This window comes from Centropristis striata, chromosome 14, assembly GCF_030273125.1.
Source record: "Centropristis striata isolate RG_2023a ecotype Rhode Island chromosome 14, C.striata_1.0, whole genome shotgun sequence".
In the NCBI taxonomy this organism is placed as follows: domain Eukaryota; kingdom Metazoa; phylum Chordata; class Actinopteri; order Perciformes; family Serranidae; genus Centropristis; species Centropristis striata.
In genome coordinates this window covers 31,017,503-31,039,221 of record NC_081530.1, presented here as the reverse complement: position 1 = coordinate 31,039,221, position 21,719 = coordinate 31,017,503, and the positions used below count along the sequence as shown (strand labels likewise).

Sequence of the window (21,719 nt, the reverse complement as noted above, 5' to 3'; positions counted from 1 at the left end):
AAATAAAACTTAACTTTATTTAATAAACTTAAATAAAGTCAGTCTGCATCTTCAAATGCTGAACATTTGTTGCTTGGAGAACAAGAACAAAGTGAAACTATCCTCCAAACAAGAAGAGCAGTCTACTTCCATTTGGCCAGAACTCTGCACATTCTTTTCACACATTTGAACAAAGACCGGAGGAAAACTAAACGTCAGACGAAGTTACTTGTTCAGATGGACATTTGTTGCAGTGTTTGACCAAACTGTGACAACTGGCAGTGGTGTAGCGGAGGCGTGCTGGGTGAAGAGTGTGGAGAATGCCCATCTGTCACTGTAATTACCTTTGACACACAATGAAAAATAAATAGGCTCACAGTGTGTCAGCCTTTCTGGTGCATGTGTGTGTGTGTGTGTGTGTCAGTAGGTTAGATATGGCTGAGGTCACTCTCTCGGGACCAGAGGTTACGTAGCTACTGTTGACCCAGAATTGGCAGTCAACTCATCACTGAGCAGCTTGTTACTTGGCTGAATGTACCCGTCTGTGGCTCTCTGTTCTCTTAAAAATCAGATATGTAACAGAGACTTGTGGCTTATACCATCTGGCCACTTTTTTATATATTATTTAATAAGCTTTAAAAGTTTTAAGAAGCAGTGATTTGGTGGTTTTCATGCCTCAATGTGTCTCAAAAATCACTTTTTAAACACGATCGAACACGATAAATCACAAAATAAAAGCTTGGTCGTGATAAAGAGAAGTTTTAATCCCCACAGCAGCTGATAAAATATCGAAGGGGAGAGTAAATAACTACTGAGCTCCCCGGCCTCCGCAGCAAGGCACTTAATCCCCAACTGCTGCACCCACCAGGAGACTGGTTGTACTGGGACGCTCCCAGTTGTGTGTGTGTGTGTGTGTGATGACGAAACAAACCCTGAAGCCTCCGCTGCACCGCTGCTGTCTAATTAACGTACGAACAAGATTCTGGAGCTAACGTCATGACCATTTTAAGGCAGTTGTCATGAATTTGCACTTAATATCAGGTGTTTTATGACTGTTTATGATACTGGTAAGAATTTATGGCAGCTAGACGCCGAAGGGCTTGAGGACAGAAGCCGCTGAAGTGTCGCCCACACATCTTCAGCCCTACTCTTCCTCTCTTTTTTCATCTCAAATATCTAACGTCTCTTTTTCTACTCTGAGGTTTTACTTCTAAACTGGCGTGGTTTTCCTGTTGAGTGTATCTGAGTTGCTGTCCCGGTCCCTTTTGGCCGTCAGCCGGTCCAGGGTGCCCATGTTGCCCCTGTCCCGCTCCATGGTTGCCGTGGATATCGGAGCGGGCGCGGCTGGTGTGACGGCGGACGTGGACGTGTTCAGCGGCGCCGCGTTCTGGGCCACGGCCGCCGCTGCCGCCAAGTTGGACTTGGAGTGAGACGGGAGCGTGCCGCTGCTTATCACCGCTCCTCCTCCTCCTCCTCCCCCTCCCCCGCCTCCTCCTCCGCCGCTGCCGTCTTTGGGGAAGTAGTTGTGGAGCTGGTAGAGCGTGGCGCGGTCCACCGTGCCGTAGAGCGGCGGGGCGCCGCCGCCCAGGCTGCCCAGCTTGGAGTCCCTCGTCAGCGTGTACATGGAGATGTCGCCGCCTCCTCCGCTCCCTCCGCCGCTGCTGGTGTGGTGCGGGTTGGGCAGGGTTGCCACGGAGAAGGGCGGGGCCGAGGGCGGCAGGCTGAACGTCTTGGAGGTGCCGATGGGCGAGGTCTCTGGCGAGCGAGGCGGGTCGGTGGAGCGCGAGCTGGAGCGAGAGCGCCGGCGGAAGCGGTAGCTGGGCAGCCGCAGCATGGCGTGCGTGGTGCTCTTGAAGAGGTCGGTGCGGGAGCGGCAGCGCAGCTCCTTGTTCTTCTCGATGTAGATGTTGACGGCGAGGACGCCGACCATCTCGGCCAGGATGAAGGACAGGCCGCCGAAGTAGAAGGACCAGCCGTAGGAGTAGTGCCACTTCTTGTCCTCGTCTTTCTTCGGGGAGATGTCGCTCAGCGCGGCGGAGATGTACACGATCACTCCGATGATGTTGCTGAGGCCTGAGGAAATACACAAGACTTTTACTGTAAGTGCTCCTCGGAGACACATTAACCTGCAGATTCATTAAATTGTTCTCCAGGCTGCGATACGGCAACTGTTTCCTTTCAATTATACAGAGGGGAGGCAGAAGCAATATAAAAATCAATCTGCATATCATACATAACAACTTCTTATTATGCCCGTGTTAGACGGCGAGGTTTGAAAATGTGAAATAGCACAACTTAATTTCACTTTTTGAGAGCAATAAGACAGATTGGAAGCAAGCACTTAAGGTGGTATAGTGAATAAATGTAGTGGGGCACAGATGTTCTCATGCCCCGAGTCATAATCCATTTGAAATACTTGAAAGCAGGATAAGGGTAGTTGTTCATGGGGTGTTAATGTCTCTATTAAAACAGTATAAACCCCAAGTCCACAAGTCATAGTGTCTGCTAATATTCCAATAGGGGGGGCCCGACCCCCCAAGGGGGGCGCCAAAGATCCACTGGGGGTCGCGGAGCCCTCTTGATTTTAAGAGATGTAATAAATCTAATGCGGTAAATATAGATGAGTCAGCATTTAATTCATTAGTGGGACAAAAACAACTAAATAAGGGCTACATTAAACGTTTATTAATTTATTTAAATAGAAAAATCACTATAGAAATGTTTAAAAATAAAGGCTATATCGTGAGAATAAGGACATGTGTAACATCCCTCCTGCAGTATAGACAGGCAACCTCTCCTAGCGGTAACCTCACCTAGCGGTAACCTCTCCTAGTGGTAACCTCACCTAGCTGTAACCTCACCTAGCTGTAACCTCGCCTAGCTGTAACCTCGCCTAGCGGTAACCTCACCTAGCGGTCACCTCACCTAATGGTAACCTCACCTAGCGGTAACCTCGCCTAGCGCTAACCTCCCCTAGTGGTAACCTCACCTAGTGGTAACCTCGCCTAGCGGTAACCTCGCCTAGCGGTAACCTCACCTAGCGGTAACCTCACCTAATGGTAACCTCACCTAGCGGTAACCTCACCTAGCGGTAACCTCACCTATCGGTAACCTCGCCTAGCGGTAACCTCACTTAGCGGTAACCTCACCTATCGGTAACCTTGCCTAGTGGTAATCTCGTCTAACAACAGAAACACAAGGAAATATGGCGTCAGGGAGACGAAAATGCTGAATATCGCAAAAAGAAAAAGAGAGGGTACCATGAAAGTCACATTGAGTTTGGCTCCATAGGAGCAATGGACAATGGGGGGGTCGCCAAAGTTTACAATGGTAAAAATGTGGATCACACAAAAAAAAGGTTGGGAACCACTGTTCTAAAGAAAACCACGACGTAATTGGCGTCACAGACAGGATCCAACCAGAGCTAAAACACTATCGCAGACTCCACTTTATGAGCTCTCTGTGTAATAAAATTCAAACCCTCATTTGCTCTTTAATGGTAAGATTACCCACAACTTTATCTCCAAGCTTTGAGGGAAAGAACAACTATCTCTGCTGCCAAAAACCAAAACACAGCTGCAGCTGTACCTGCAGCGACAAAGAGAATCCCTCCACCGAGAATGATGTTTCTTTTGCTCTTGTAGAAGCCACTGGAAGCGACACACACTCCGCCCAGCAGGAGCAGGATGGCGCTGAGGATGGGGAAGATGCTGGAGGCTCGCACCACACCTGCAAAGGACACACACACACACACACACACACACACACACACACACACACACATCATCTGGTGTCCTAAAATTATGCATAAATTATCATCAACTTGCTCTGGGCTCGATGTTGTGTTTGATAAATCTGTAGTTTTCTCATGTAATAAAATTAGTGGGGAGTTTTTTTGAGGTTCAACACCATTTGAAGGTGCAAAGTTAACAGCCTTGTGACACTCCTGTGAGAAAATCTGTTACCAAGACAGCCGACACTACGACTTGGCTCTGGAACAACAGCTATATCTCTATACCAGTTTCCTACATAATATTGTGCTCTGAAAGGGACCAGTTGAGGTGGTTCAGGCCTCTGATCAGGACGCCTCCTGTGCGCCTCCTGATGGACGATTTTCAGGCGTCTTCAACTGGTAAAAGGTTCAGAGAAAGGCCGTGAACATGGGGGAGAGATTATATTTCTTGCTTGGCCTGAGAACAGCTCAGGGTTCCTCAAGAAGAGTTAGAAATCCAGGGCCGGGTTGCAGGGGCAGCAGACTAAGCAAAGTATCCCAGACGTGCCTCCTGGGGAACTCTGAGCTGAGGCAAGAGATTTAATCCCTCCACCGTGTTCTCCTACCAGTTGAACGTGCCCAGAAACCTCTAACGGGAAGCTCCCTGGAGGCATCTTTACCAGATGCCCAAACCACCTCAGCTGGCTCCTTTCGACCTAAAGGAGCAGCGGCTCTACTCCGAGCTCCCTTCGGATGTCTGAGCTCCTCACCCTATCTCTAAGGCTGAGCCCAGCCACCTTACTTTTCCCTGTTAAAAGGGGTTTTTGAGGAGTTTTTTACCTGGCCGATGTGACGGTCAAGGGACAGAGGGTGCCCTACCATATACAGTCTGTAAAGATCTTTGAGGCAAATCTGTGATTTGTTATTTTGGGCGATATAAATAAAAGTGACTTGACTTGAGCTTATGGAGGAACTCATTTCAGCCACTTTTATCCACAATCTCAGTCTTTCGGTCACTAGCCAAAGCTCATGACCAGGGCCGGCTCTAGCCCATTAGGTGCTCTAGGTGAGATCCATTCGTGTTGAACAGCTCCACTTGCTGTTTCACGGAGGGGGGGAACTCCCGTTTTTGTTTGCCCATGGTGCCAACCAGCCTATATAATACAGCTGTCTGTATAGAATTATTAACTTACAAGTAAATTTGCAAAGAGACCCAGCTGGAGACCGCTAACAAAGTTAGAGACAAGAGAAACAATGAAAGGGCAAACCCCGCGAAAAATGTGCTGAACTATGTTAAGCTAGCGTTGCTTTATTTCAACCTAGCTAGCAAGCTAATACAAATGAAACTTCTTCACACAAAAGGGAATTTAAAAAAAGATTGGGACTTCTTCTCCTCCTCCTCTTTTCTTCTCTTTCGATACTGTGCACTGGAGAGCTTTGACGGCCGTTCCATCTTGCAAAATATATCAAAACATAACGTGTCTGTCACTTGACGTGACCTGACCTCTGTGACAGCGATCTGACCATCTAAAGGGGGGCAAGGCAATGACCATACGTCACATGACAGCACCACAAGTGAGAAAATGTCATTGTTCATCCGTTTTCTTTCTCTCTCTTTCTTTCTTTCTTTCTTATTTTCAAGACAAAACACAAAGGGAGGGCGACAATGGGCATCAAAAATTATTATTGTTTTTTTTTCTCCCTCGAGGGTGACTGGCGGCGCCTCTCCAGCAGATGGCGCTCTAGGCGACTGCCTACGTCGCCTATGCCTAGAGCCGGCCCTGCTCATGACCATAGGTGAGGGCTGGAACATAGATGGTCTGGTAAATATAAAGCTTTGCCCTCTGGCTCAGCTCCTTCTTCACCACAACAATCCGGTACAACCCTTTAATGATTCTTACATAACATTTAGCAAATAAACCCTAATGCTCTGAGGGGAGTTCAGAGTAGAGCCACTACTTCCTCGCTTTGAAAAGGGCCAGTTGAGGTTGTTCAGGCTCCCGATAGAGGATTTCCAGGCATCTTCAACTGGTAAAAGGTCCAGACAACGACTGTAAACACAGTGGAGAGATTATATTTCTTGCTTGGCCTGGGAACAGCTCAGAGTTCCCGGGGAGTGACGTCTGGCAATGGATACTTTGCTTAGTCTGCTGCCCCTGCGACCCGGCCCGGGATAAGCAGAAGAAAATATTTAGTACTTGACCTCTTTTGTGGCTTGGCAGGAGCAAAAATGTCACCAGAGTGTCTCGGAGACAACACATTTTGAATACAAAGCTTGGATTACAAACTGGGGCAGAGAGTTTTAAAGACATGGGGGTTTAAAGGAGGCGAGCAGGGTCTAATAGAGTTCAATTAGGAGGAACGGAGGATCCAGTGTTTTTGGTGATTGACCCATTTTCTCACAAAAGTCAAAAAGTATCTTGCCTTCTTTGACAGCTCTCTAAAGGCACAAACTTTTTTACAGTAGATGACCATCAGAAGGACCTGAAACCTCTCCACCATATGTTCCTCTGCAGCGATAACGCACAGAGACATTAAAAATTAAAATGCTGAGTAATGTCTTCTCTTGCAGGGACACGTGGAAAAGCAGAGCCTTCAAGTTCTGAAGGTGACTTTTCAAACTGCAGGAGCTTTTGTTTGCCTCTGAAGGGAGAGAAGATTAAGCTGCGATAAGCAAATATTCATAGAAGCTTCTGTCAGACGTGTCAAACAGTGGTAGCAAATGATTCTCTGAAGTGGTTTTTAGGAGGAAAAGGGACTGTCGGCTGGTGTTTATGCAGCGTCAGCACAATTTATGGATTATCTAGATAAATAGGAGATAAGAAAATATGCTGAGCTGAAGGAGTTTGTGGGGATTTTCTCACCTTTGGGTCCTTCAGTGACAAACCCTGCTGTGTGCTACCTCAGCAGAATAATCCTTTTTTACAGTCGTATTTTGTTTGTTAGAATTAGAGCTGTAATTATTACTCAATATAGAGAACGTCAATCAACAATCAAATATTCTGCAACTGCAAGATAATTGATTCCAGTCATTTTACAAGCAAAAACGACAAACTGGTACCAGCTTCTCTACTGCATGAATATGAGGCTGTGCAATATATAGTTGTGTTTCGGATAGTTTATTTAGTTAAATCGAATTAAACAATTTATGCAGTATATAACTTGCAAAGGAATGTGAAGAGATTGCCTTAAATCTCTTCAGGGGCTTAAAAAAGTGTCATTATCCAGGTGGCATATTAGAAGAAATAGTTATCGCAATATAACAATTTGGGTGTATCTAGACATTGTAAAGCGAGACAGATTAGCAGAGTAGTCAACAACAATTCATCCTATAGACCAGTGATTCCCAACAGGGGGGGCCCGACCCCCCAGGGGGGCGGCAAACATCCACGGGGGGTCGCGAAGCCCTTTTAATTTTAAGGGGTGTAATAAATCTAATGGGTTAAATATATACATCTATACCTATACATTTGAAAAAAGCTAATCTACAAGCTCACAACACATGGCAAGGCTTCCTTCAAGTTTGAATGTGAAATGCTTTTTTCAAAAGTAAGGAATTAAACCCTGTTTTAATGTGAACAGAACATAATTGAAGAAAGGTCTAATCATTTTATCCATGACTGTATAAATCAATGTTTAAGTTTTCAAAATCTGGTTAAAATATCAGGTTGAAAAAGTCTTGATTGAAATGAAAAAAGGGTTCTTTGGTTTATTTGTGATAATGTAAATCTATAACAGGTCTAGTTTTTTCACACTGCAATAAAGGGTGAGTCTAAAAACAAGATAAAAACACTAAATCTGAGTGAAATTATCTTGCTGCATGGACAGATATTTTCACATTACAAGATTTCTTAAATTAAGATTTCTAGATTTAATAATCTTAAGTCTACATGCAAGTTTGAATGTATGCTTTTTTCAAAAGTAAGTAATTTAGCATATAAATGTAAATTTAACCTCTTAAAACCGAAAGTCCACACAAACTGCCAAAGTTTACAATGGGAAAAATGTGGGTCCCTCAAGAAAAAGGCTATAGACTCCTGACTTTTCCAAAACTATAATGAGTGACACACACTTTTTAAAACATTAATTCATGAAGTGAAAGTATCCATAAACACCATCACTAACAAACTAAAAGCACTCATTCATGTCGGATGAATTTAAGTTTTCATGAGATAAAAATGGTAAAGGACAAAATAAGGTAAATTAATGAGAGAAAAAAGAAAAAAAATCGATAATCTGACCTTATCAAGGAAAATATTGGCTACATGCAGCTAATATAAACAGTACATATGGACATTTGTTTGATTAATTTGTTTGTAAGAAGTGATTTATGGGCTCTTTTGAACTGCTGTTAAGACAAATTCAAATTAATAAATTATTTTCGGTTTTTGGATTTTGTTTTGCATCAAACATGCAATTTAATCTCTTTCCACTTTTTGCAACATTTCATGAGCAAGCAACTAATCTATTCATGAATAATTTCAGTGGTAGATTAATATTTAATGAAAATAGTAGAAATGTTGCATGTCAAAAATGTCTAATAGGATGAATTTTAGTGGGAAACAAGTCCATTGACCAAAGGAAGAAGTTTTAATTTTGGGGGCTGATAAGAATTCTAAAGATTTATTAACATTGCAAGCTTTTAAAAAAAAAAATCATTGTCAATATTTTCTCATTAACTATGGTGATCATTTAAATGTATACTATCTGGAGCATGCATCCCATGGGGTGCACTTATATTTATATTATATATATTATTTTATATTATATCCCAGGGTCGTCCAGATACTTGAATTTTAAATACATTAAATTATTGCAAGCAATGGAAAATATAGTGGAGAAAACAAAAAGACTTCTTGTTCAGCAGATGAAAAGCTCAGATAGTGTGACAGCCTGCTTCACAGAAATATGTATCTCTGTAATAATAAATGTATGGAACGTGTACTTTGTAAAGCTGAAGGTTCAGGGCTGTACGAACAGAATTTGCTTTCCACAATGGAGGCAGGATGTGAAACCTGAATCCTGAGCTGAAAATAATCCATTAGTGAAGGCTGTTCTTTCAATCCATCTGTGAAAAAAAAAAAGCTTTCTGCACACCCCCAGACTCCCAACCCCATGCACCTGGGCATTTAAACACACATACACACACACTATACAGACGCACACTTACACACACCTCCAGGAACGCTTTGCTTGAATCTGACATCCGTGCATTGATGTCCGCCCACCAGCCCCTTCTGTCCTTTCTGTATCCGTGTGATGGAGACTGTAGTGCTTGTGTTCTGCTGTTTGTGTTTGTGTGTGTGTGTGTGTGTGTACACAGCGTGTGTTTGTGTGTGTGTGTGCATCTGTTGTTCACTTGTACATGTGTGTGTTGTCACTCACGCAGCAGATACTCTGCAGAATCTTGGTCGTAGTCTGCGTCGTCTGGGAAATGATTGATCTGGGAACACACACCTCGCTTCAAGCCTGAAAAACGACAGAGAGGAAGAGGAGGAGAGGGTGAGGAAGAAGGTAGAGATCACATGGGAGGGAGGAAGAAAAGGTACAAAGCAGACTAACAAATAAACACAGAAGACGAGAGAGAATATGACGGGAGAAGAAGCGGCTTACACGGGAACGACCGACAATTATGAGATGAGAAAAATGTAAAATGCTGAGAGAGTGGAAAAGAAAAAGAGAGGTGGAGAGGGAGGAAGATTTAAATGGCAAAGGAACAGAGAGAGAGAAGTAAACAAGCTAACAGATGTTAAGGAAAAACAGACTGAGGATGAGAAACAATAGAGATGATGAGATGAAGAATCTGTGAGAAAATAACCCAGCCTGAAATCACCAAATTGAGTAATTATTACTGCAATTTCTCAACCCATTTTGTGTGAAATCACTGCCAATTACTGGGGTTTTGAGTGTAATGATGTGGCAATATTAGACACACTTCGAGAAAGTGCTCTGGAAGTCGTGTGATGTTGTATAAAGAGCGAGAAAGTACGTGCAGGGAGGAGGTCTAAGTGGTTGGACGGGTCAAACAAACACAGGAGACTGCTGTTCTATATCGTGAAAACGAGAAAAATAGGAAATAAGACTAATTTCAAATAAAACTTCTATGATATAAAATGTTTAGTTAAGTCTTTAAAGTCTAATGTGAAGAGCAAAGACACGTCTAGCTCTGCTCCCAATGTCTTCATTCATATAAATTAACAAATACCTAATTATAACCTAAAAAGTCAACATTGACTCACATACGTTGACGACTTAACTCATGTATGAAACTCAACCGATGCAACATACAGATTTATTTTAACCCCGACCATGATCTTTTCCTAAACCTAACCAGGTCATTTCGTTGCCTAAGCCTATCTACTTAGTTTTGTTCCAATTCAACTTCTGTTTGTTTATTCTGATGAGGTGATGTTAAATGACATGCAAAATGTCCTTTATTTAATATACAAATACAGTGTACATAAGTGTATATACAGTCATGGAAAAAAAATATTAGACCACCCTTATTTTCTCGTTCTGCTTTCTTGTTCATAATGCCTGGTACAACTAAAGGTACATTTGTTTGGACAAATATAATGATAACAACAAAAATAGCTCATTAGAGTTTATTTAAGAGCTGATATCTAAACATTTTTACATGGTTTTCTTGAAAATGATGACATTTTCTAAATTATGGCTCCGTTTAGAGTAAAATAGACGATAAAGAAGGGTATGCTTCAGGGTGGGGCTACCGTATGATTGACAGATCAACTAGAATCAAATCAACAATCAAAATCTGTAATTTTCACTTCAAAACAAATGCTATATATCCTATATATCCTCCTCCTGTCGTCTGTATGCTAATGTTCAGTCATTTAGCTCTTCACACCTTCCAGCAGACACTCTGAGAGCTTCAGCCTTGGAACAACAGCGACCGGCTCCTGTTTTGTCTTGTAAATCACAACAGAAAACTGCATCTGCACGCTTACAGGCAATATTTATTTACCTTGACAGCTATTTGTGCATCTCATGGACAAAACAAACATGAAGAGCAAAAGAGAGATCCCATGTTTCTCTTGCAATAAAATGAAAGGGAAAAAAACAATAAAGAGGATGTGGAAAAGGACACTTCAGGCACACACACACATACACACACTTGCGCAAACAAACAAAAGTCAGCCAAGAAAAAGCTGGCAAAATCACATCTTTTCCAGGCAGCATACACCATAAAATTATGAATCTAACAGGAGCAGAAAAAGGGAAGAGACATACATAAACGGGCCCAGTTGCCACATCTAACAACAAAAGCTCTTTCATATTAAAAGTCTGGCAAAAAACTCGATGAACTCATTCTGGATTCAACTTTTGAATTATTATGTGTCAGATTTGATGCACGCCGTGGAAAAAGCTGCTGGTCTCTTGTTTATGATAATTATACTAATGCCTCAGAGTGAACCTGGTAATTTGCTGGTGTTGAAATGCAGCTTTAACTGAAGCACAAGGAGCTTCATAACAGATAGCCGCGGCCTGCAGAGCTCATCCTCTATACGTGGTGTCACAGTGTTTGTGTCCCTGTCAGTCAGCCGCAGCAGCACAACTACTCCATCAGTCAGCGGAGGATGAGTCACCGCTCACAGCCGTGCTCCGGCTCCACTGTCATCAGCTTTATGTTCAATGCAAAGTGGGACTGCATGTATGTATGTAAGTGGCTGTTTTTGTGCTTGTGCATCAAGGTAAAAAGAACAAGTGCAGCAAAGCTCCGACCTGCAGGTCCTGGATCCTCTTATCTGCATTGTGTTGCATTGCAAAGCTGCAGCAAACAAGTAGACGTTATCGTTTTTACCAGCATGAACACAAGGGGGAAAAGGTTCAACTAAAATAGACCTTTTATATCGGCACCCTGTTCAAATAATCGCCTAACTCATTTTGGTAACACTTTACAAGAACCAACTAAGTAATGTTTATAGATGGTTTATAAACGATAAATGTTTTAAACCAATTTCCTAAAGGTATTAGCCTGGCTAACACCAGACTAATCTCAAATGGGATTTGGTCTGGAAACCAGCCGTTCATTTCTCCGTAGAGGAGGTGTGGTTTACGATCCTCCGGACCCGTTTATTGGGAGCTTAGAATGTCTATCAAAGCGTCTGTAGGTAGCTCTTAGCCAATCAGATCAGTTATACCAGATGACGTAGTAGAGCAACAGAAATGGATGTTTGTTGTGTGTGTGTCTGTGAGAGAGTGTTGCTTGCTGCGTTGCTTCTCCAGTTCTCGCTTTCTGCAAGATTATTTATTTTCACGCTTTATTCCCCCTCATGTCATTCAGCCACACACATCCACTGATTTTATGGGCAATAAACAAGCTGCTGGGGTGCTCTGGGGGCTCCGCTGTCCCCCGGCTCGGAGCCAGATCACCGGCGTTACAATAGCGGGGCTAATAGCTACTGCTAACGCCGTAGCGGTAGCGTATCGCTACCGCTAATAGCCCCGCTACCGGTGATCTCGCTACGAGCCAGGGGACAGCGGAGCCGCCTAGAGACCTTTCGCCTTTCAACTTTCGCTCTAAACTATTTAAAACACCATCTACAGCTAAAGAGAGTTTCACGTCTGCTGCAGCCATGTTGGATCCGTAAGAAAACTACAAGCTTCCGTCTGCCGAGTAGTACGCGTCATCGTCTTGCCGTCCCTCCCCGCTCTGTGATTGGATCCCTAAAACAGGGCTAAGAAACCTCTCTGGTTGCCAGACCCCTTGGCAGTTCGAAATGAAATTGAGCACGCAAGGCATTCTGGGTATACCCAGGCTATAAAGGTATATGAATCATTTCAAAATCATTAACATACTTAATATGGTGTTAAAAATGTTAAAATGAGTGCAACTAACACTATTAATAAACTATTAATTATAATTTAATTGCTTGTTAATGGTAAAGTAACTATAAACTTACATTAATATACCATCGATTTGTCATTAATGAATTATTTAGTTAGTTAAACATTAATAAATTATGTATTTACCATTCTAAATGGCCTATATATGGCCTATAAATGATGATTTAACATTAATAAACTATCTGTTTACCATTTATGAATGATGGTTATTGTAAAGTGGTACCCTCATTTTTTCAAGTTTTGCAGGAAACACTAAAAACTTCACCAAAAGTGTAATATATGACATTTATTGATAATTTCACTCAAAAAGGATGTAACAAAGGATGGCTATTGACATAGTGATAACACTGTGTGTAAATTATGTAACTTAAGAGAAATAAATGACTTTGACAATTTGTTGAACATGTCTCTGTGACTTAAGCAAGATATGGTAACACTTTATTTTGAAGGTGTCTACATAAGAGTCAAACAAGCCTGTCAGAAACATGACATGACAAGTATCATGAACAATGTTACTTCATTAATGTTCATGACACATCCCATGTCATGTTTATGACACGCTCATGTCACTCTTATGTAGACACCTTCAAAATAAAGTGTTACCATATCTTGCTTAAGTCACAGAGACATGTTCAAAAAATTGCCTAAGTCACATTTTATTTTTGACTTAGGCGTAATAAATCTGCTTAAGTCACACACTTGACATAGGTCATTATCTTAAATGGGTAAAATCACATGATCTGATCAACTGAGGATGTAGGTGATATTACCATAGGTGGCCATGAGGAGATGATTTAGGCGATTATTTTAACAGTGAGACGATATACAGATTGTGCAACGATTTTGCACAGAAATGACTGAAAAAGTACTAAAAAAGCTGCTTTTGTCAAACAAATAACTCTGTTAAATAATATGTAACATACTGTGGTTGAAGAAGTATTCAAAATCTACTTAAATACTAAAGTATCTGCATCAAAATGTACTTAAAGTATCATTATAAAATGAAACAAAATGACTAATTATTCAGAATAACCCCGCTCAGATTGTTTTATATCTGAAATATATTATTGTTTCATTATTATAAATGCATTTATGGAGGCAGCATTTTACTCTCATCATGGTAGGGCTCATTTTAACTACTTCATATACTGTTATGCGGTTTAATAAAAGAATACATAAACATGATCATGTTTTTTGTGTTAAATCTCGACCTGAAAACTAAAGCTAAAAATCTAAAATATTTGTGTCTAGAATGTAGTGAAGTAGAAGTACAAAGCCACAGATCAATCTCAAAGGACTATAAAGGTTAAATAAAATAAAATAAAAAAATATTTGAACATACTCAAAAATTCAATTCAGCTACTTAGTTACGTACATTCCACCACTGGAAACTTAATTGTTTCAATGTATTACATTGTTAACCAATTCTAGGAATTATCTTCTTAATATCTGAGAAAATAATGAATAAATAGAACTAAAATGAATAGCTACAGAAATGTAAATGCCAGATTTTTAGTAAGTAACTAAAGCTGGCAGCTACAGTAAATAAAGTGGAGTAAAAAGTTACAATATTTGTGTCTAAAATGTAGTGAAGTAGAATTATAAAGTTACATATTTCGACATACTCAAAAATTCTACTTAAGTACAGTACTTAGTTACTAAGTTACTAATTTCATTCCACCACTTGAACCATAATTATCCATACAATGTATTTATTACATTGTCGACCAATTCTAGGAATATTAACTGAGAAAATTAAGCATAAATAGAACTATAATGAATAGCTACAAAAATGGAATCAATGGGATCACTGCCATCTTTGATTTCTTCATTATATATATATATATATATATATATTGTGTAAAAAGTAATAAGGTTTCAACTGACAATATCAGCCAATAATATTGGAAACAATAATGCATCCAAAAGGTTAAAGAGCAGGTCAACAAAACAGAAAAACAAGGAGATATATATATCATACTGGTGGTGTGTGTGTATGTGTGTGTGTGTGTGTGTGCGTGTGTGTGTGTGTGTGTGTGTGTGTGTGTGTGTGTGTGTGTGTGTGTGTGAGTAAGAGAACACCTATTTATGTCTGTTCTGTTTACACTGACGAGCACAATGACCTCCACAAGACCCTCCAGTGACCAGCACATGAGAAACACACACACACACACACACACACACACACACACACACACACACACACACATTCTTGTACTTCTATCTTTGTGAGGACCCTCATTGAAACAGTGAATTCCCTTGCAAGGTTATAATACTTTTGAATTTTTCATTAGTTTTAGTTTAATTTCGTTGTGAATTTTTGTTTTCAAATTCAGTTAATTTTAATGAGTTTTTAGAGTGAGTTTGCTAGTTTTAGTTTGGTATTTTATTTTTAAATGCTTTAGTTTTAGTTTAGTTTTTATTAGTTTTATAGTATTTGTTGGGTGGGAGATTAAAAGAGGTCACAGTAAATTTTGCCTTTATTTCCTTTGTCTGATCCATCTTCATTATGTATGGAAAAAGTTGACAAAGACGAAAACGAAGGACATTTTAACTACAATTTTATTTCGTTTTAGTTAGTTTTGTAACCACACAATACAGTTTCAGTTAATTGTCATTTCTTTTAAACTCAATTTTAGTTTCCGTTATTTAGTTTAGTTTTCGTTAACTACAATAATCTTGTTCCCTAGCCCCTTAACCTAACTTTCACCATCACAACTAAAGGGCCAACATTAACCCTAACATAAACCTGATTGTAACCTTTACTCATAAAACATAGTGTGAAATCTCAAAAAGCCTTTAAAGAAGTGAGGACCAGCCGAAATGTCCTCACTTTGCAAAAATGTCCTCACCCTGTTGATTAAAAACGTGTTCTGGTCCACACTATGTAGGAAGTACAAGAACACACACACACACACACACACACACACACGGAGCCAGCCGTACCTTCCAGGCAGCAGATCCTCCAGAGACCAGAGTGTGTGAGCGCTCCGGGGTCCTTCTTGTCCTTGTTGTTGGACTCGTCCTGGGACGAGTTGGCCGTGCTGTTGCAGATGAAGGCGCGGGCGTAGAGCCAGTAGTCCGTCCCGATCGCCACCGTCATCAGGGCGAAGGCCGCGAACGCCCCCATGGTGGTCAGAAGCACCTGGATGCCCCGCTCGCACCAAACCAGAGCCGGGCGAGGCAGGAAGCTGATATCTGACCAGAACACAGAGAACAAAATCACACATGATAATGCTCTATATTATTATTAATATACAGTCAAACTGTGCTAATTAATATCTTCATCTAATGATTGAATGCTGTTTTCTTCCCTACAGTTTGTCATCACAGCGTAATGCATTGACCTGAGAAAACAAATTGTGCCTTGTTTTTGTTTTAATTCTAAGATACATGGTCGCTCATAAAGTTGGAATAATTTTGTTTTCAGAAACAATCCTCAATAAATTAATTTTGGTTTCATTCTCATTGTGATATGTTTGGAAGAGATTGATTATTAAAGTTTTGACAGGAAATACACTTTATCTGACAATAACTAATCATATTGTCACAATCATTTCATGGAAAGAGGTGAATTTTTTTTTTTATTTCAACTTTGTGAGCAACCGTGCATTTGTATTTTTTTTTAATTTACTGTTCTTTTAATTTTCACAGAAAAAAAATTCTGCTGGTTTTTCTGAATTAACAAGGTAATTTTATCATAATTTCCTGGGATAATTATCTAATTTATTCATAAAAACTCAGATAATCGTTTAGCTGATTCAGACAAACAGAACTGCAGAACTTTTTGCTTGAAAATGCATCTCTGTTTTTTAAAAACTGATTAAATAACTATCTCATTAATTAAAAAATCAATTATCTCATTGATCGAGAAAAACAAAACAAAAGCAGAAGTTTTTTTTTCCATTAAAATTTTTTGTCAACTGTTGAGCTTCTCTGGATCGAAATCTCCAAGAAATAATAATAATAAAAAAACTCCATGTAAATCTCAATTTCCAGTGCCCGTGACGGACAAAATTTCAGTTTTCCTTCAGCAAAAGTACATAATTATCATCATGTTTAGATTTTTTTAGCACCAGATAAAACATGTGAGAGATAGAGCTTTACCAAATACCATTTTTATATGATTTCCACTTGGTGTATAGCAGTTTATTGTTCTAATATTAGAGAAATCAGTGGAAAGATAAACGCTCCATTCATTTCAATGTGAAATTAAATAGTTTTGTTGAAGTCATTGTTTCCATGAAGGTTCAAAAATGCCCTCAAAGGTTGAAAATTGATAACTTGTAACCACTTTTGCATTCGTCTGTGTTCAGATTGCATGTATTGAACTGTCAGATATTGGAGCATTAACAGAGCTGCTGTCCCTGGTGGTGCTGCTGTGGGTGACTGCTTTTAGCTGCTGACGGGGTTAAGTCTTTCTCTTGCATTCTGGGTGAGCGCACTGGAGTGTTTTTTTAATCAAAAACACAGTGAACACAGCCTGGAGCGCTGGAGAAATGTTGGCAGCACGCAGCAGAAGAACAAAATGCAGACCTGATGCATCAACAGAAATATTAAACATCAAATGTTGTTGTGAGAATGAAGAGTGGACCGCTGCGAGACACAGAGGATCCTGCTTTGTACGTCTGTCAATGACTTTCCCCAAGTTAGAAAATCCATTATTTCATAGCTGAGTGGATTCTCTCTGCAGGTATTTGAATCATGACCTTCATGTCAAAACCTGGATTTCAAAATGACTCCATTTAAGAAGCTCGAATCAAAAGATTTTGCAGGTTTGGAGGACAATCCTGTGGAATTTTGTGAGACTTCAGGTGCAAAAAAACGAATAACATTAACCCTCTGGAGTCTCCAAAAGCTCCAAATCCAGACTTCTTCATCACATCCAGACTAGAAAACAAAGCAGCGTGGAGCCCTACTGTAAATTTACCTCTAAAGTTCTGGCTGTAAACTCCATGAGGCCAGTTTCAGTTTGATGATGATATACCAAGTAAAACTGGAGACAAGCTCAAATATATTTAGTATAAAATGATAGAACTGGATGGAACCCTCTTATATGTTAGATTTGACACCTTTGTTCACATTTGCAACATTTAAAATTCTTTATTGAGCATGATAGTGTTTTGAAAGTAAAAAAAAGATTCAAAATCACATTTTATGTTGGACTAAAGGACTAAAAAAGACACATAATGACCAAAAAAAAAGACACAAAATGACCAAAAAAAAGACACAAAATGACTAAAAAAGACACAAAATGACCAAAAAAGACACAAAATGACTAAAAAAAAGACACAAAAGACACAAAATGACAAAAAAAGACACAGAATGACTAAAAAAAGACACAACATGAGAAAAAAAGACACAAAATGACAAAAAAAGACACAAAATGACACAAAAAGACACAAAATGACAAAAAAAAGACACAACATGACAAAAAAGACACAAAAGACACAAAATGACAAAAAAAACACTAAAATGACCAAAAAAAGGCACAAAAAGACACAAAATGACTAAAAAAAGACACAAAATGACTAAAAAAAGACACAAAAAGACACAAAATGACACAAAAAGACACAAAATGACAAAAAAAGACACAAAATGACTAAAAAAAGGCACAAAATGAGAAGACAGAATGAACAAAAAAAACCCACAGAAGACACAAATGACTAAAAAAAAAGACACAAAAAAGACACGAAAAGACATGGAAAGGATTAAAAAATGGACAAAATAGCCCCCGACTCCATAGAGTTAAGCAGAAAAGACACCAAAGGACAACTTGCAACGAAGAAGAAAAAAGGAAGCATGGTGCACAGGTTCATCTCCTTAATATAAACAGTGTAGAAGAGACGAGAAGAGAACAGTGAGAGATACAACACATCTGTTGTGCTTCAGGACACATAAATGAAACATCCGAGGAGATCTGCACAGCTTCCATTTAACCGTTTAGTGCCTCCATAATATTTCAACCCATTTGAATTAAAATGGTGGCATAAAAAAAAAAAAAAAAAACCTCCCTGAGCCGAGTGGAAACCACGTACAGAAGGTTAATGTAAACAATTGATTGCATGCAGAACATCAATCCCAGCGGGCTTTTAAACTATTTGGCTAAATCAGTTGGGCCTCAGGGGTGTTTCCATGGCAACGCAAATCCCAAAATAACCGGGACCACTGGTGCTCCGACCCTGAGAGTGACCCGCCCGCTGCACAAGGTAAGTCCCAGAGCGGCTGCAGAGACACATGCCTGCACAGGCCGGACGGCCGTTATCCATTGATTTCCTTTATGTGAATTAATTGTTGTTTTATTTTGAAATCTTGGCGCCGTGGTGACGAAGTGCGGTCCACAACGAAGACTTTTCGTAGAGAAGAGCTGGGTATTAGGAGGCCTGTTGGCTGTTCCTGTCCAACCCGCGTCAGCTTCCCTTGAGATTAGAAATCAATATAACCGCAGTGCTTTTATTTTGAAGGCGATTTGCACATGTGCTAGCGTGCATCAGGGCTATTGTAGTTAACGAAAACTAAAAAATTAAGGAAAACCAGAATTGAAAAAAGATTTTCGTTAACAGAAATAAAAAATGAAAACGAGAGTTTAAAAAAAAAAAAACATAACTAACTGAAACTGTATTTAGTGGTTAGAGAACTAACTAAAACTAGCTGAAAATGTTCTTCGTTTTAGTCTTTGTCAACTTTTTTCATACGTAAACCTTTTTGGTTGATATGAAATCTATTTCATCTATCTGGTTTTATGACTTAATAAACTTATTGGGGCTGAGATGGATCAGACAAAGGAAATAAAGGAACATTTATTGTGACCTTATTGAATCTGGTACCCAACAAACACCTCATTACAAAAAAATAAAACTAACACTAAAACTAATAAAAACTAAACTAAAACTAAGCATTTTCCAAAAAATAAAAACGAATTAAAACTAGCAAACTCACTCTAAAAACTAACTAAAACGAACTGAATTTGAAAACAAAAATTAACAACGAAATTAAAACTAAAACTAATGAAAAATCCAAAACTATTATAACCTTGGCGTGCTTACGAACCTGCACAGAAAGACGTTTCACAAAAAACACAGTTTCCTCGTTAGCTGTCAAAAACACTGAATAAACACTAAAAAGCTAGATTACTGCATAACATACACGCTCTTTATTGTTTTTGTGGTTTAATGTACGTTGTGTTTAAAATAAACCAGTGAATATTAATACCAGTAGCAGCTCAAAACCAGATAATTTACTGCATTTTAGAAACCTTCACAGTATCTCATGTCGCCCTGTGGGAAAATTAATTTCCCACCCCTGGTCTCAGGAGGGAAATGAACGACTCTTTTCAGGAAGTGATTTAGACTCAGCAGCAATGAAACTTTCTAAAGTGTCTCCGAGCCAATAACTTAGCCAATAAACTGTTGATCATAGAAAAAAACCCTGGTGATTTAGAAATGCAAATACAAAATGATTTTAAAAAGACCCAAAACGACGAAAAAAGACATAAAATTATCAAAAAGGACACAAAATGACAAGAAAAAGACATAAAATTACCAAAAAAGAGACAAAATGACTAAAAAAAGACACAAAATGACAAAAAAAGACACAAAATGACAAAAAGACATAAAATTACCAGAAAAAAACACAAAATGACTAAAAAAAGACACAAAATGACAAAAAAAGACATAAAATGACTAAAAAAAGACACAAAATGACAAAAAAGACATGAAATTACCAAAAAAGACACAAAATGACTAAAAAAAGACACAAAATGACTAAAAAAATACATAAAATGACTAATAAACTCAATGTAAAGTTGAGTTGAACCAAGTAGTTTTGTTGTCTGAATTGAGTCAATTCACTTTTATTTGGCCCAATATTCATGTTGGACACAATAAATGAAAATGTGTCATCTGTTTTAAAATAAAACTTTTTAACCGTGATAGTTCAGTATACACCTGTCACATGAGCAGCACTTTGAAAGGGCAAGATGGCGTTGAGCGCCTCACATTATGTTCACTCTGGACATCTAATATAATAATACAATGTATAACATAACATAAAGGCTTCTGGTAGGTTCAGTCGTTATAAGATTTACTTTTAACAAATCTTTCATTTTAGTTGGTCTTTTGTTTTTGCATTGAAACAAGCTGTAACATGCTTGGAAAAGGATGGATGTGGTGAATTGTTTCCACTCTGACTTAAATATTTAGTTTCAAATACATTTTTCTTCTTCTTTTTTTTCTTTCTTTTTTGATATGGACATAGCAATTACATTGGACAGACCAGATGCATTGTTTAAGTGTTTTAGCACAAGTGCTAATTCGCAACACTTGTCCATAGGCAGTTTTTGAAAAGATAGGGCAATTAAAATAACAAGAATGGAAAAAGGAAGGACCAGACAAAGATAAGAAAAACAAAAACAAAAACAAAAAACAGCAACAGAACAATGGGAAGAAGAAGTCAAAGATGTATAAGCAATTTTCAATAAGGAACGTAAAAAAGTCAACAGAGCAAAGGCAATATGATCAGACAGTAAACCAGTTAAGAACTATTCATGTGTGATCAGATTAGATTTTAGCCTGTTTGAGTCCTTTGTTAAAAGCTTTACTATTGGTCTCAATTAAACCAAACTCAGTTTAATTCCAGCTTTATGCAAGTACATTTTTTAAATACAGGAACACTTGTAAATATGCTTCAGGCTGTGACAAAACAAAACATTTCCTGTTCTTGCATATAATAACTGAACTCATCCAGTGCAGAACATAAAAGAGACTTTACTGAAAGCTGATTGGTGGTCAGACTCTTCTCAATCAAGGCTGATTCTTGCATTTAAAAAAAGAAACAATCTCTTGTCCAGAGCCACTCAGCATGCAAGGACAACATAATGAAAAGTGACATTTCACACTGATCCTTGCAGTGTTGCAGTATGTGTTGAGTTAAACCAACACTGATTCATTTATTACAGCATGTTCCCTCAATGTTCCTAACTGCTCATGTGTCAGCGCTGCTCCACTCCGCTCTGCTCTCACGAGGAACAAATGTTTAGCTTGCTTACACAAATGCCAACGCGGATTAATCAAAAACCACTTGCCCTCTGAATCCAGACCTCTGCACACATCTGCACCCCACTCTGTGTGTGTGTGTGTGTGTGTTATCTCTTGTATGACTG

The 21,719-nt window shown here is 39.3% G+C and overlaps 1 protein-coding gene across 3 annotated transcripts in view; it reads right to left on the bottom strand.

The window, feature by feature from the left end:
• Window positions 1–1,147: 1,147 nt before the first annotated feature.
• cacng8a (calcium channel, voltage-dependent, gamma subunit 8a) overlaps window positions 1,148–21,719 on the bottom strand; it is a 31,198-nt gene continuing 10,626 nt past the window's right edge. For all 3 annotated transcript variants that reach the window (XM_059350393.1, XM_059350391.1, XM_059350392.1), the window contains exons 3-6: window positions 15,506–15,757; window positions 9,077–9,160; window positions 3,568–3,708; window positions 1,148–2,052 (exon numbers count right to left, since the gene is read on the bottom strand). In XM_059350393.1, coding sequence (XP_059206376.1) covers window positions 1,190–2,052; window positions 3,568–3,708; window positions 9,077–9,160; window positions 15,506–15,757 — 1,340 coding nt within the window. In that variant the 3' untranslated portion in view covers window positions 1,148–1,189. The remainder of the gene's footprint in view (window positions 2,053–3,567; window positions 3,709–9,076; window positions 9,161–15,505; window positions 15,758–21,719) is intronic.